A 15,947-nucleotide genomic window follows, 5' to 3' on the forward strand; every position below is an offset into this window, starting at 1 on the left:
TCAAACACATAGGTCAAGCACAGAAACTGTGACTGTGTTTCCAAAAGGAGGAGATACCAAAAGAGGGAAGAATCCCCACAATGACATTTAGTCATAGCATTTCAAGATTGGAAGGAATAATCAGTTTCTCCAACCATCAAGACTCCAAAATGGGGCAGCCTGGGTGGCTCAGCGGTTTAGCATCAAGTTCAGCCCAGGGCATGATCTTGGAGACCTGGGATCAAGTCCCAACTCAGGCTCCCTGCATGGAGCCTGCTTCTCTCTCTGCCTGTGTCTCTGCCTCTCTCTCTCTCTCTGTCTCTCATGAATAAATAAAATCTTTACCAAAAAAAAAAAAAGAAAAAGACTCCAAAATGTGGTTAATTGGTATGCACCCCTCCAGTTCCACCTGAGAAACTGCCCATGCTGGAGAACATGCTTTCTTGGGAATCCCATGCAATTTGGAAATTATTGTTACAAAATGCCTTTTTTTTTTTTTTAAGATTTTACTTTTAAGTAATGTCTACACCCAATGTGGGGCTCAAACTCACCACCCCAAGATCGAGAGTCAAACGCTCTCCAACTGAGCCAGCCAGGTGCCCCAGGAAACTCTTCTATCAAGGTGAAATCTGCACACCTCTAACATACTCAGTGACCTTATCTCTTCTCTGAGGCTGTTAAAAAAAACAGGTTATATTAATTCCTCTTTCACATAATACCTCTTCAGATACCTAAAATGCTATTTCCTGGGATTACTAATCCTTAGTTATAACAGCTTCAAGAGCCTTCAACCATACAGTTCTTTCTCTTCTCAAACTGCTTTAGTTCCCTAAATCATTTTTGAAGAGTGGTACTCAGAAATGACTATAATATGTTTGGATCTTCCTTTTTATTTTTTAAAAAGATTTTTATTCATTTGAGAGAGAGCACGTGCATGCACACACACATCAGCGGGGAAGGGGCAGAGGGAGAAGCAGACTCCCCGCTGAGCAGGGAAACCAACTGGGGCTCAATTCCAGGACCTCAGGATCATGACCTGGGCCCAAGGCAGACACTTAACCGGCTAAGCCACCCAGGTGTCCCTGGATCTTCCTTTTTAAACCCTTTCAGTTAATACAATATAGCTGACAGTCACACTTCAAACACATATATATATTCTCAAAACATTTTTTTACACATGCTTGTGTTATATTCTACCTCTTTATCCTAATCCTATATTTGTGTCTGACTTAAAATATATGTTCTTAAATCCAGTCCACCATTCCAGCCTGTCCATCTTTATGGATCCTGATTTTGCCTTTCAAAAAACTATTACTTTCTGGCTGTTTTCATCTGAAAATTCTACTATCATAGGAAATATGTTATAGGAAGGGTCACTGGAGAAAACCACTTGCAATATTTCTATGGGGCTTGATGGGACAGATCTAAGTTTCTTGGCAGCCAAGACTTTGTCATTCTTCGGTGGATTCCACAAAATATTTAATTAGTTTATCTTACAAAGATTAAACAATAAACATGTTTGTAGAAATGAATAAAGTGTATTGGAATGTCAAGTTATTGCATCAATCCTGGATAATGCAGGTCTCACATGGTATAAGATCTCTTTAAAATGGGTTCTCAAAAAATGAGTTTAAAGTCAACTCTGCTGCAAGTAGTGCTAGTCTTAGCCTAACATGGCTTAGACCTTCTCAGTTACACAAATTCTTGGAGCTAATCATCCAAAATTTATACTTTGTTTTAGAACAATGTATTTTATTTACAGGTTTTTCATCCTAAGATACTTTAGTTAGGAAAGCTGATTATTAAGATTAATTTGCATTTCCTAAGCAAACATGAACTACTGATGGTAGAGGTAGAGAAATCAGACTGGATTAAAAATGTGTCATATAAATAAAACATGAATCAACTTTTATACAACACTCCAGTTGCAAAGATATAAGTAGTCCAATATCTTAGTTTTTAGTACAACACTGAATTCTTTCTTGTTATTCCTGCTTGCCATTGAGTAAGTTCTTAGTAGGTATTAGCTATTATTTTTCCTACTTATGTGAACCCCAGAATATTCCTTGACAGCACATTGTCCTTTACCTAACCCATTCTTACTCTCCCTTTCCTATCCTGAACCCACACTCCTCTTCTTTTTTCAAGGCTTCAAGAGTAATTTAACGGATTCTTTGCTTTGGAGGCTCAGTTATAAAGAGATATGCAGGGAATTTTACTAAAGAAACACATAGCTGTTCAGTGGATTTCCATGAACTCCCTTCCAGTGTAACAATCACTTCTCTTCCCCCCACCCTACACCCACCAAGATTCACCAGTCATCATTCTCCTTCAGGATCATTCCAGTCCTCCATTAAATTTTTCTCTAATTAATTGCTAACAATCTACAGCTTTCATCTAAAGCTTTCAATTAACTTTTCTGTCTCTGACCCTGCTTCTGCTACCTACAGAGATAGTAAAACAACTGACAATATGAAAGCAAACACACAAATATAACGGAAAATTACTAAGGGATCAAGAAAACGAGTCTTTCTGGAATTTAATCAGCTTCTAAAAGACATTTCTAAGCAAAAACATATTAGAAAAAGAAAACAAAAAAAAATTGGATTCAAAGAATAGCTTAAACAATGACAAGAAAGAAGAAAATCACTCTCTAGATCATACTGGCCTCTGAAGAAATTCCAGTTAGTTATCCAATATATGAAACAGCACTGCAAATCAGCTGGTCCCTTTTCCCTCTTTAAAATCAAAACAAAATTCATTCAACAGATCCTTGTTACCTATGGTCTATGTATAGAGAAAAAAGGGTCTTTCCAGATCATTATCTAAAATTTATTCTTCCATTCAGTAGGGACATCTAGTAGTAGATACAATGAATTATTTTTATCTTATTTTATTTACTTTATTCCTATAAGTCATTTAAGAAAAAATTTAAATTACACTCAATTAACTGAAGTTTAAGGGTTAAATCAGTATGCACCCCCCATGCCACACCTAAAACTCCAAGGACACAGAGTGGTGAAAGTTATGAAGGATGAAGTTGAAGTATCTCAAGTTCCATTCTTTTCCCTATTTATATGACAGAGCAGCTCCCTTTTGAACAAATCCTTCTATAACTGATTTTAATTTACTTGAGAGAAAGAGAGAGTATGCACGTGGGTAGTGGGGAGAGACTGAGAGGAGAGAGAATCCCAACCAGCCTCCCTACTTAGCTCAGACCCTGACTCAGGGCTTGATCCCAGAACTCTGATTTCAGGACCTGAGCTAAAATCAATAGTCAGATGCTCAAATGACTGAGCCACCCAAGTGCCTCAAATCCTTCTGTAATTTCAAAAGGCTGTCACCTTCACCTACATCAAGACCCACTGAACAGAATTAAGGACAGGTTGAATCAAAATGACAAGTTTAAAGCAGCTAGAACACTTTGCATGCATGTTTAAAAACACTTAGGAGATGACCTTACAGTTCTTATCACTGCCCAAGTTTCTTCCTTTCCTCCTGAACATCCATAAATTGTGCTTTTGAAATAGGTCTGTAAGAGGTCGGCACACACACATTCCCCAGCAAAAGAAAAGAGAAAGTATCAGCGTTGGAAGGCAGAGATTTCTAGGAGATCTGGAGATGTGCAGATATACGAAGGAGAATTCTGAATACCTGGTTGTTGATGTTGACATCAGTGTTGGGACGAGGGGATGGCAATGGACTACTTTCCATCTCAAGGTGTTTGAGCTTCTGTGAGGCATCTTTTAATGCTGAGAAAAAAATGGCAACATGGCCTCTTAGGCAGGCTGTCAGAGCTGTGTGAAGGTATACACTTAAGGTTTTTTCCCAACACGTTACCAACAATTAAATGGAATAACCCATATGACCACAGGATAAATATATTTTCTTTCTACAACTAGGTAACTATTAATTTAAGAGTTAACCTAAATTGTAAGAATATTGCCTTGTATCTATACCACTTGTAGAAAGCCACTAGATATGGAATCTCAATCACATGTGTGATTAAGTAGGCTTACAAGCCAAAAGATAAGAAGAAAAGGCAGAGAACACCTGTGACATGATCCTTCCATTACCACAGTGCAAGCTCCTCCTTCCAAACCTCAGTACTTTGCCACTTTATTTCCTTGGCATTGACTATACTCTGCCTAAAACTACACTTCTGTGGAGCAAACAGATGAAGGACATATATTTATTCATTCATTGATTCAAATGAGTACATATTGATAACACAAGACGTGATACAGGACAAGCCCTTTGTCTTTATTATGTTTTGCCTAGCTGAAAAACACATTACAAATAAATTTCTCTAACCATTGAAAGAAAAGATAATATATTAAGCACAATTCAGCTTTAAATGAATTCTATTTAAATTAACCCTTCCAGGGGTGCCTAGGTAGCTCAGTAGGTTAAGCGTGTGTCTTTGCTCAGCATGCTCAAGCATGCTCAGGTCACTATCCTGGGGTCCTGGGATCAAGCCCCACGGCTGGCTCCCTGCTCACTGAGAGGTTACTTCTCCTACTCCATCTGTCCACCCCCCCCATTTGTTCTCTCTCCCTAAAATAAATAAATAAAATCTTAAAAAAAAGTAACCAATAATCTTATTTTGCAGGGATGAATTTGGTTAAATTTTTACACTGTCACTTGACAAAAAAAAAAGCTGTTGAATGCCTAGTAATTTCTAGTTAATCCAGTAGAAAGGAGGGAAAAATGATGAAATCACTTTCTCCTGGTCAAAGAGATCTTATAAAAGTATCCATTAATTAACTCAGCGAATCACTGTCTTGGCTACACATTACAATCAGATGTGGAGCCTTTAAGGAATACTGATTCCCACAGCTGATCCTAGAACCATGATAACAGAACTTTCAGATATAGTTTTCTGGTACTGGTAGTTTTTAAAACTTTACACGTAATTTTAATGTACAAAACTGAGAATCATGAATTCAACACTAATCTTCACAAAATCTTCCATACTGATTTACATACATTTTTTAAGAAGGAAAAGGAGAGGGGTAGAGAGAGATTGTTAAGTAGGCTCCATGCTCAGTGTGGAGCTCCATCTCAGGTGAGATCATGACCTGAGCCAAAATCAAGAGTCAGATACTTAACTGACTGAGCCACCCAGGTGCCCTCATTTACATACTTAATTGCCATCTCCTGGCAATGCTTCAAATTATGCAATACTAAATTTTAACATGATGATGTTGAGACCACAAATACTTTAGCTTATGCTTATAATTAATACCCCAAAACTTAGGTTTTGGGGTGTTTTCTGGTTGAAATAAAGCTTTTTATGCTACTACTGTTTGGTTGAGGAGCATCCTAAAAAAACAGGATAAGCTGTTTTTTATATTTTAACTTCTTACCTATGTGAATCAGGATTTTGACATTACAGCCAAAAGAAAATACAGAATAAATTGGACACCAGGATTATAAGATGTTCTTTTTTTAAATATTTTAAATTCAATTTGCCAACATATTGTAAGGCCTTAATTCTTAATATCAAAACACACTATTTTCACTGAATGACTCTGAACAAATATTATAAACCTGGAGTAAGTTTAATTAATGAAACCTCCACACTACACAATAATTTTTTCTGCCACAACTTCAATGTCGTATTTAAGCTCTGCTTTGAGTACCTTCTGTAAGCTTTGCACAGTGGCAGTTTCAGAGCCAATGACATTTTTTCCAGGGTGCAATTATTGCCAATTAAGTACCTTCTGTAATGAGGGGGCTCACTCAGTGTTAGGTATCTATTTCTGATATATGGCAGAGAGATTTTTAAAAGTCTCCTATATACGGGTTCTAATGCTTCCCTACTCTTTGAAGTTCCTGATCCAAGATTCACCAATAAAGCACAATAAATTCTTTGATACATCAGGCTTGGAGAGTTATTATACATATTTGGAGAGTTATTATACATCTTATTTGTTCCTCTCCTAGGCATTTTCCTAGTTCATTCTACCATGTTCTCCAAAACCAAAACCATCTCCTGGAAAGTATATACTAAATAAATGCTGTTTGCTAACACTATGCTGTGGCAGCACTAAAAGAGAAGAAAAATTTTTTTTTGGAATTCATATAATGGATATCAAATGGAATGTATATATAAAATCAATATTGCCAACTCTACAACAGGAAGACTACTTTTATTTTAACCCTGGAAATATTCTGTGTTAAGCTAGCCCTGCTTATGGCTAAAAACATTTGCTTCACTTTGTATTTGTAATGATTACTTAAGGAACAAAGGGACAGAGGGGCAAATTTTTAAAACTAATTACCAGTAGTACTTTAGCATGTTCCATTAACCAGAAGCACTGAATAACTTTCCATTAACATTTTCTATTCTAAATTATTACATACAGGGGTGCTGTATTCCTTGCTCTTCAGACAACCACATATTCACTGGCAGTTCCCTATGAGCTGTTTAAAGGTGGTGTCCGACGTTAGTGATAGAAATCAAAATTGGGAATAGTCATATAAATATGAGTTGCTTTTAAATGAACACACATTACACTGATACTTAATAGAAAGCTCCTGTCTAAAGGTAGTTTATACTTCAATATCAAACCAAATTCACAAATATATAGATATTTTCAATTTATTGTTCCTTTTTAACTTTTTAAAAAGTTAAGAAAAGCAGCACCCCTCCTGGATTATTTATTTTTGCGGTCAGGGCAACAACAGTCCTCATTGATAACAAAATACTTTCTAGGAGCTAATGGAATACCCAAACATTTATTGAATCCTGTAATACAGAAAATCTTTATGGAAACATTTTTCTTTCTCTTAATTTTCACTCAAAGTAAAAAGTAAGTTTGAAAATCTGTAAATGTTTAATGACTTATAAATGATACAAATGTTTAATTGTCCCAATTATATGATCTTAACTATTTCAATGGACAAAAAGCCAAAAAGAAGGCATAACTATTATCCATTAAATTTTAAAATTCAACTATTGCATAAAATATGCTTGAAGTAACAGATTTAAATAGCTCATTTTAAAGGGATGTAAAATAAAAACTTGTCCTTGATGTTATATAGAACATCTATACTTGGGATCCCTGGGTGGCACAGCGGTTTGGCGCCTGCCTTTGGCCCAGGGCGTGATCCTGGAGACCCGGGATCGAATCCCACATCGGGCTCCCGGTGCATGGAGCCTGCTTCTCCCTCTGCCTGTGTCTCTGCATCTCTCTCTCTCTCTCTGTGACTATCATAAAAAAAAAAAAAAAAAAAAAAAAAAGAACATCTATACTTACTCCCGCATTCCTCTTTAGTTCCCTCCAATCCGGTTTGCCTGGTGATTATGTTAACTTCATCTGGCGCTTGCGCTATTTCCAGAGTGTCAGGTGCCCCAATTACATCATCAATGGTTGTTTCCAGTAAGTCTGGGCTATCAAGCAAATCAATATTCAGAGGCAAGCTGTAAGGGTGAAAGAAAACTAACTTAGACCAAGAAATTTATCATGAATTTAAAAACTAACAAAAATATCTTTAAAAAAAAAAATCTGTGTAAGAGTTCACATCCCAACTGGTTTAGTCATATGTCAAACTCTTGGGCAGACTTCTTTTCCAGCAAAAAATGGTGCAAAAAGGGACTAGATTTAGTATCCCTCCCCCCTTAAATAACCTAAGGGGGTTAAAAAAGAAACTATTTTCAAGATATTTAGACCTCAGATAACACAAGAGATTCAGGACACGAAAAAAGGTAAGCCCTATGGTAGCCTCAAGAGAATTTCCATGCAAGTGGTGCAGAGAAGGTGAAATGAGGCAGAACATGGAGGACTCCCTTAGCTGAGAGTCTAAAATGTGTTAAGGCAGCTAGAGTTTATGGGACAGAGTACCAGAAGGGAGAGAGCAGCACTTCAAGGAGAAAATCTTGAGGATCTGCAGAGCAATGATCAGAGAATATGTGTGAGGAAACTCCCTGAGGCTGGGGAAAGAGCCATCCAACAGGATTTCTTCTCCCCGTGTGACTGAGGAAAGAGCTAGTAGTACTCACAGTGGGTCACAGTGCCTGTTTCCACACACAGACTGTAAAAACACATAATTCACAAGGCACTGAATATTGAGAAAAGTCTTGCCTCAGTAGTGGAGAATAATTAACCTAGACTGAGCATGACAACACACTCACCTAAGACATCATGAAAGTAAGACCTGAAAGGATCAAACTGTTTCCAAGTAACAACTATATCCTAAAACAAACCTCAAGATTTAAAGGAATATAAAATTATCTAGCATCCAACAAAGCAAATTTTAGGTATCCACTGAAAGATTACCAGAAATGCAAAGAGGGAGAAAAAAGCTCTTAAATATTTAAGAGAATAATCAATTAATAGAAACTAATGTTAGAATTAACAGAGAAAGACATTAAAACAGTTATAACTGTATTCCATATGTTCACAAAGTTAAACAGAGACACAGAAAATATAAAAGACTCAAATCAAACTTCTTGAGATAACGGAGATGAAAAATATATTAAATGGGATTGACAGCAGATTTGACATTAGAAAAGGTGCTGAATTTGAAAGCACAGCAATAGAAACTATACAAAATAAAACACCACAGAGGAAAAAAGAATCCGCCCAAAATGAAAAGATATCAGTTAGCATCTTCAAGCAGTGTATTGTATGAATAACTGAAGTCCCAAAGTGGCAATGAGACCAAACAAATTTTTAAAGAAATAATGGCTGAAGTTTTTCTAAATTTGATGAAAACCATACACCCGTATATTCAAGAATCTCAACAAACCCTAAACACAAGCAATATGAAGAAAACTACACCAAAGCACATCATAATCAAACTGCTTAAAACCAATGATAAAAAGAAAATCTTAAAAGCAGCCTAAGACATTATATATTCAAAGGAATAAAGATAGATGACAGCAGATTTCTCATCAGCAATAACGCAAACTAGAGAGAAGGGGGTACATCTTGAAATTGCAGAAAGAAAAAAAGTATCAACCCAAATTTTATAACCAGGAAAAAAAAAGCTTATTTAAAAAACAAAGGAAAAGTTAGGCATACATCAAAGGAAAACAAAAAGCATACATCCACAAAAAAATGTGTACATAAATGTTCACAGCAGCATTATTCATTAACAGCCAAAAAATGGAAGCAACTCAAATGCCCATCAACTGAGGCATGGATTTAAAAAAAAAAAAGGTGGCTGGGATCCTGGGGTGGCACACCGGTTTGGCACCTGCCTTTGGCCCAGGGCACGGTCCTAGAGTCCCAGGATGGAGTCCCGCGTTGGGCTCTCGGCATGGAGCCTACTTCTCCCTCTGCCTGTGTCTCTGCCTCTCTCTCTCTCTCTCTCTATCATGAATAAGTGAATAAAATCTTACAAAAAAAAAAAAAAAAAGGTGGTATAACCCCAGAATGGAATACTAATCAGCAATAAAAAGGTGTGAGGTACTGATGACATGTGCTACAACACAGATGATCCTTGAAAATATGATGTGAGGGGGAAAAGCCAGACACAAAAGACTGCCTAGGAGTCCATTTATATGACATGTCCAGAACAGGCAAGTTCATAAAGACAGAAAGATTTGTGGTTGCCAAGGGCTGGAGGAGGAGTCAGGGCAGAGTGCAGACTTGACTGCTGTGGTGTAAACCATGGAAATTAAGATTCAATACTAAGTGCTGCCTTGATACCTTGGGCCTCACAGGGCACCAAATGCCTAGTCAAGTGTTAACCAGACACGCACCCCCACCCACAAGCCAGTAGAAAAGATCCCAGGGCACCTGGCTGGCTCACTCACTAGGGCATGCCATTCTTAATCCTGAGGTTTGAGTTCAAGCCCCACACTGGGTATAGAGATTACTTAAAAATAAAATCTTAAAAAAAAAAAAAAAAGTTCCCCATCTAACTATACCACAACCACATTATTCCTGATTCTTAACTTAATGAGTTTTACTTTCTTGCCAGCCCATGAGATTATTCAAACAAGCAATCACATCTTCTGGTGGGAAGCAGGGGTGACTTTATTCTCATCCTATTACTACAGAGCCTGCCTCCCACAACTCATGCTTGTTCACTTTGCTCCCAAGTAGAACACTCATGTGACCCTGTATCTGTTGTGAGGCTTTCCCCTCCCTTGAGCTAGGAGTATATGTGACTAACAAATTACTGTCCATCTCATCTATCTAGTGTTGGGTATTGTATGTTCAGCTATTCTGTAGTATTTAGGACAGAAGATCCCTCCCCTATAAAAGAGTGAGTAGGAATTGATCAAAACAACTGTTAAAAGGCACAGGGTTTCTTCAAGGGGGACAAAAATGTCCTAAAATATAACTGTAATAAAGGCTGCACAGTCCTACAAATGTACTAAAAACAAGGAATGTATGCTTTAAATGGTGAATGCTATGTGAATTATATCCTAATAAAGCAATAAAAAAGTCAAAATACAAAAGAATTCATGAACAAAAGATTTGCACTAAAAAAACATTACTTTGAACTAAATGAAAATGAAAGGATAACATTCAAATTTGTAGGATGCCACTAAAGTGATACTTAGAGGAATATTTATAGGACTAAGTATCTCTAATAGAAGAGGGTGCCTTGTTGGCTCAGTTGATTAAACATCTGCCTCTGGCTGGGGTTGTGATCTTGGGGTCCTGGGATCAAGTCCCACATCTGGGGGACCGGTGGACCAGGGAGCCTGATTTTCCCTCTCCCTCTGTGTGCTACTCCCCCTTATCATGTGTGCTCTCTCCCTCCCTGTCAAATAAATAAATTCTTTAAAAAAATTTCTCGCATCAGTGACCTAAGCTTATACTTTGATAAACTACAAACAGAAGGGCAAATTAAATGCAAAGGAAGAGGAGGGCAGAAAATAATGAAGTTCAAAAAGAGAAAACAACAGAGTAAATGGGTTAAAACAAGAGCTAGCCTTTGAGAAGCTCAACATAATTGATAACCTCTAGCTAAACTAATAAGGAAAAAAGAATACATATTTACCAATATCAGGAATGAGAAGGGTGACATCACTACAGATCCTACATATATTAAAATGGTATATGAGAGGCACCTGGCTGGCTCAGTCATAGTCTTAATCTTGCCGTCATAGTTTCAAGCCCGATGTTGGCCAGAGTATACTTTAAAATAAATAAATGGGGGCACCTGGGTGGCTCAGTCAACTGGACATCTGCCTTCAGTTCAGGTCATGCATGATCCTAGTGTCCTGGATTGAGCCCCGCATCAAGCTCCCTGCTCAGTGGAGAGCCTGCCTCTGTCTCTGCCTCTCCCTCTGCTTGTGATCTGTCAAATAAATAAAATCTTTTATAAAAATTTAAAAAAACAGGGCAGCCCTGGTGGCACAGAGGTTTAGCACTGCCTGCAGCCCGGGGTGTGATCCTGGAGACCCTGGATCGAGTCCTGCATCGGGCTCCCTGCATGGAGTCTGCTTCTCCCTCTGCCTCTCTCTCTCTCTGTGTCTCTCATGAATAAATAAATAAAATTTTAAAACTTAAAAAAAATTTTTTTAAATAAAATAAGGGAACATTAGCAACTTTATGCCAATAAATTCAACAACTCAGATGATATGGAAAAACTCCTTGAAAGGTACAAACTACCAAAGCTTATTCCAGAAGACAGACAAAATCTGAATAGACACGTACAAGAAACTGAATTAGTAATTAAAAATCTCACAAAGAAAAAGTCAGGCCCAAATGACTTCCCTGGCAAATTCTATCAAACATTTAAAAGAAAAAATAATGCCAATCTTTAACAAACTATTAAAAGAGGCAAAATTCCCTGACTCATTCTAGGAGGCCATTACTACCTTATTAAGACATAACAAGAAATTAATAAATACAAAAGACAGGCCACCATGACCAAGTGGGATCTACCAAAGGAATGCAAAGTTTAACATTCCAAAACCAATTAAGATAATATATCATATTAGCAGAAGAAAACAACATGATCATCTCAGTAGAGGCAGAATATGCATTGGACAAATTCCATACCATTCAGGGTAAAAACTCTTAACAAACTAGGAATACATAAAAAACATTCTTAATCTGATGAGGGCATTTACAAAATACCAGCAGCTAAGACCACATTTAATGATGAATGATGAATGACTGAATGCTTTCTTCTGTAAGACAGAAACAAGAGAAGGATGTCCACTGTTCCAACTTCTGTTCAACACTGTACTAGAGGTGGTTTTTTTTTTTTTAAGATTTTATTTATTCATTTGACAGAGAGAGAGAGAGAGAATGCACACAAGCAAAGGAAGCAGCAGGCAGAGGATGAAGAAGCAGGCTCTCTGACAAGGAGGGAGCCCAATGCGGGGCTCAATCCCAGGACCCTGGGATCATGACCTGAGCTGTAGGCAGACACTTAACAGACTGAGCCACCCAGGCAACCCTGTACTAAAGGTTCTAACTGATGCCGTAAGAAAAAAAAAAGGAAAAGAATAGAAAAGTATATCAAAGGTACCCAGACTGGGAAGGAAGAGGTAAAAAGAAAAAGGTTTTTACATGTAGATGACAGAATCCAAGAAAGTAATAACTAAGTTCAGCAAAGTTCCAGGATACAAGATCAACATACAAAAATCAAGTATATCTATATACTAAGCAATGAACAATAGAAAATTGAAATTAAAACAATTCCATTCAAAATATCATACAGAATAAAAACTTAGGAATAAACTTAATAAATTGGGTAGGACTTGTACACTTAAAACTATAATTAATTAATTGTGATCTAAATAAAAGACATTTCATGTTCATGGATCAAAACACTTAATATTGTCAAGATGGCAATTCTTTCCAAACGATCTACAAACTTAATGCATTCATGATCTAATTTCCAGCAGGCTTTTTTTTGGTAGAAATTGACAACTCAATCCTAAAATTTATATAGAAATTCAAAAAAACGAGAATAGCTAAAACCATTTTGAAAAAGTAACAAGAGTTGGAGGATATACATCATCTGATTTCAAAACTTACTATAAGTTGCAGTAACCAAGACAGTGGGGTACCAATACAAAGACAAACATGTAAATTAACAGAACAGAGAGTTCAGAATTTCTTATATTTATGGTTCATTTTTGCCAACACAAATCAATGGAGAAAAGAATAATCTTTTCAAAAAAACGGTACCGAGACAATTATATATATTATATATATGTATATACACACATACATATATTTTTTACAAAAATATCTTTTAGAAAAATATACATATATACGTATATCATATATTTTGGCGGGGCTGGGCTCCAGGTCAGGCCTCTGGGGGGCGGGGCTCCAGATCAGGCCTCCTGGGGAGTGGGGCTCCATATATATACCATTGGTGTATATATATATATATATATATATGCATGTATTATACACACACATACACACCATACATAAATATTAAATCAAAATGGATAACAGACCTAAGCAGTAAGAGCTAAAACTGCAAATATCTGAATAAAACACAGGGGAAAAAGATCTCTAACTCCGGGCTGGCAAAATGTTCTTAGCACATGACACCAAAGGTACAATCCATAAACGTAAAACCTTTATCACAGTAAAATGTTTGAGTTTCAAAAGACATGAGGGGCACCTGGGTGGCTCAGTTGGTTGAGCATCCATCTCTTGGTTTCAACTCAGGTCATGATCTCAGGGTCATAAGATACAGCCCCACATGGAGCTAGCTATGTACTCAGCAGGGAGTCTGCTTCAGATTCTCTTTCTCCCTCTCCCTTTGTCCCTCCCCCTGCTCTCACACACTCTCTCTCTCTGATAAAATAAATTAAAACATTAAAAAATGATATGGAAGTGAAGAGAAGGCATAGACTAGAAAATTGCTGCAAATCATGTATCTGATAAGGGATGAGAATCCAAAATGTATAAAGAACTCTTAAAAAGACAAATAACTCCTATAAAAATGGTCAAAACATTGAAGAGACAATTCTCCAGAGACAATATATAACTAGCTGATAACCACATGAAAAGATTCTCAATATCACCAGCACTCAGGAAAATGCAAATCAAAATCACAATAAGATACCACCATCCTCTCATTATAGTGGCTATAATCAAAAAGACAAAACAACAAGTGTTAGGATGTGGAAGCAATGGAACCCTCATGCATTTCCACTCTGGAAAACAGTCTGCCAATTCTTCGAAAAGTTAAAATGTAAATTTATCATGTAATCCAGCAATTTTCCTCCTATGAATTTATCCAAGAGCAATGATACCCTATGTCCACACAAAGACATATATACAGGAATGTTCATAACATTATTCACAGTAGCCCAAACATGGAAACAATCCAAATTTCCACCAAATGGTGAATGGACAAAATGTGTATATCCATACAATGGATTATTACTGGACAATTAAAAGGAAGAGGTTAGGATCCATGGATGAACCTCAAAAACATTGTTAGATGCACCTCGGTAGCTCAGTTGGTTAAGCATCCAGCTCTTAATTTCATCTCAGGTCAGAGTTGTGAGATGGAGTCCCATGGTGGGCTCTATGCTAGCATGGAGCCTGCTTAAGTTTCTCTCTTCCTCTACCTCTGCCCCTTCCACCCTCCCTAAAAATAATAAAAACAAAAACAGTATTCTTAAAAAAAAAAAAAATAACACAAAACACATAATGTTAGGTGAAAGAAGCCAGACATACACCTCTGTATATTGTAGAATTCCATTTATATGAAATCTAGAAAAGGTAATTATAGAAACTGGAAGCAGATCAGTGGTTGCCTGAGGGAGTGGAAGGATAGGAGCATTACTTAAGTGTAAACGAGCACAAGGAAACTTTTTGGGATGATGAAAACATTCTAAAACTGGATTGTGGTAAGGATTGTACGATTCCATAACATTTCTAAAAATCATGGAATTGTATACTTACGATAAATGAATTTTATAATATATAAAAATGTTTCAATAAAATTAAAAAGAAACCTTAGCTAAACTCAGAATTGAGAAACTAGAAACTTGTTTGGCAAAGTTGGAAGATGCAAGATCAATATATAAAAATCAACTGTGTATCTGTTCACTAGCAATGAACAGTAAGGAACTAAAATGAAGAAAATCCCATTTAGAAATCAAACGTATCCTAAATGTATTGTTTTTAAAGAACCAGAGACTCTCAACCCAATTCGTCTGCTGTGGGAAAGCTCAAAGCTTAGATCATTTTGTTGATCGAATACTGAGTTAGAGCAAAGCAAAAGAACTGCCATTGTTTAGAAGGTTTCATGTTTTTTTCTAGAGAAATAAAGGTCATGTTTCATTTATATAACTTGCGTCTGCTTCTCTCTATGTCTCTGCCTCTCTGTGTCTCTCATGAATAAATAAATCTTTAAAAAAAAAAACAACTTGTGTCTGGGATTCAAGTAAGCAAAAATTCTTTTGATAACTATTAAAAGAGGTAGTTAGAACAAAGAATTTCTGTACAAGAGATCTGTGTCCCAGTCCTATCTCTGCAACCACCTACACATACAACTTTGGACAAATCACTTTACCTTGGTTTTCAAAATGTGTTCTGCAGAGCCCAAAGGATTCCACAGACACATGTGACTTATCTATGGGTAAGGAAACAGCAGTGTGTTTTATTTATTTATTTATTTATTTTTTTTTAGCAGTGTGTTTTAAATCTCCTCACAGTGATTTTCTTATGGACATTTATTTAGAATTCCAGGTAAATTTAATTCAAAGCATTTCTTGGCTAAAACTAATTTGAAACCACTGGAGTAAGGCATTTCAAGCATTTTTCATCTTTAACACCAGAACTATAAAAATCTATTAGTGTAAAACCATCTCATTAGCTCATTTTGAAGCTTTTCCCACTGTTCCAATTGTTATCTTCCCTAAGAGTGAACCAGTGTCTCGTTTCTTTTTAATAACATCAAAAGTAGACGTGGTAACAGGAAGAAAAGCAGCAAAAATATTGGAATTTTAGAATCTGTTGAAGCTGGTTGATAAGTGTATTTGTTTATTATATATTTCTATACTTTAT

At 36.6% G+C, this 15,947-nt stretch overlaps 1 protein-coding gene across 5 annotated transcripts in view; it reads right to left on the minus strand.

The window, feature by feature from the left end:
- EPB41L5 (erythrocyte membrane protein band 4.1 like 5) overlaps nucleotides 1-15,947 on the minus strand; it is a 142,428-nt gene that overhangs the window by 28,043 nt on the left and 98,438 nt on the right. For all 5 annotated transcript variants that reach the window (XM_041739444.1, XM_041739443.1, XM_041739439.1 and 2 more), the window contains exons 17-18: nucleotides 7,245-7,408; nucleotides 3,634-3,731 (exon numbers count right to left, since the gene is read on the minus strand). In XM_041739444.1, coding sequence (XP_041595378.1) covers nucleotides 3,634-3,731; nucleotides 7,245-7,408 — 262 coding nt within the window. The remainder of the gene's footprint in view (nucleotides 1-3,633; nucleotides 3,732-7,244; nucleotides 7,409-15,947) is intronic.

Source organism: Vulpes lagopus, chromosome 24 (assembly GCF_018345385.1).
Source record: "Vulpes lagopus strain Blue_001 chromosome 24, ASM1834538v1, whole genome shotgun sequence".
Taxonomy (NCBI): Eukaryota; Metazoa; Chordata; class Mammalia; order Carnivora; family Canidae; genus Vulpes; species Vulpes lagopus.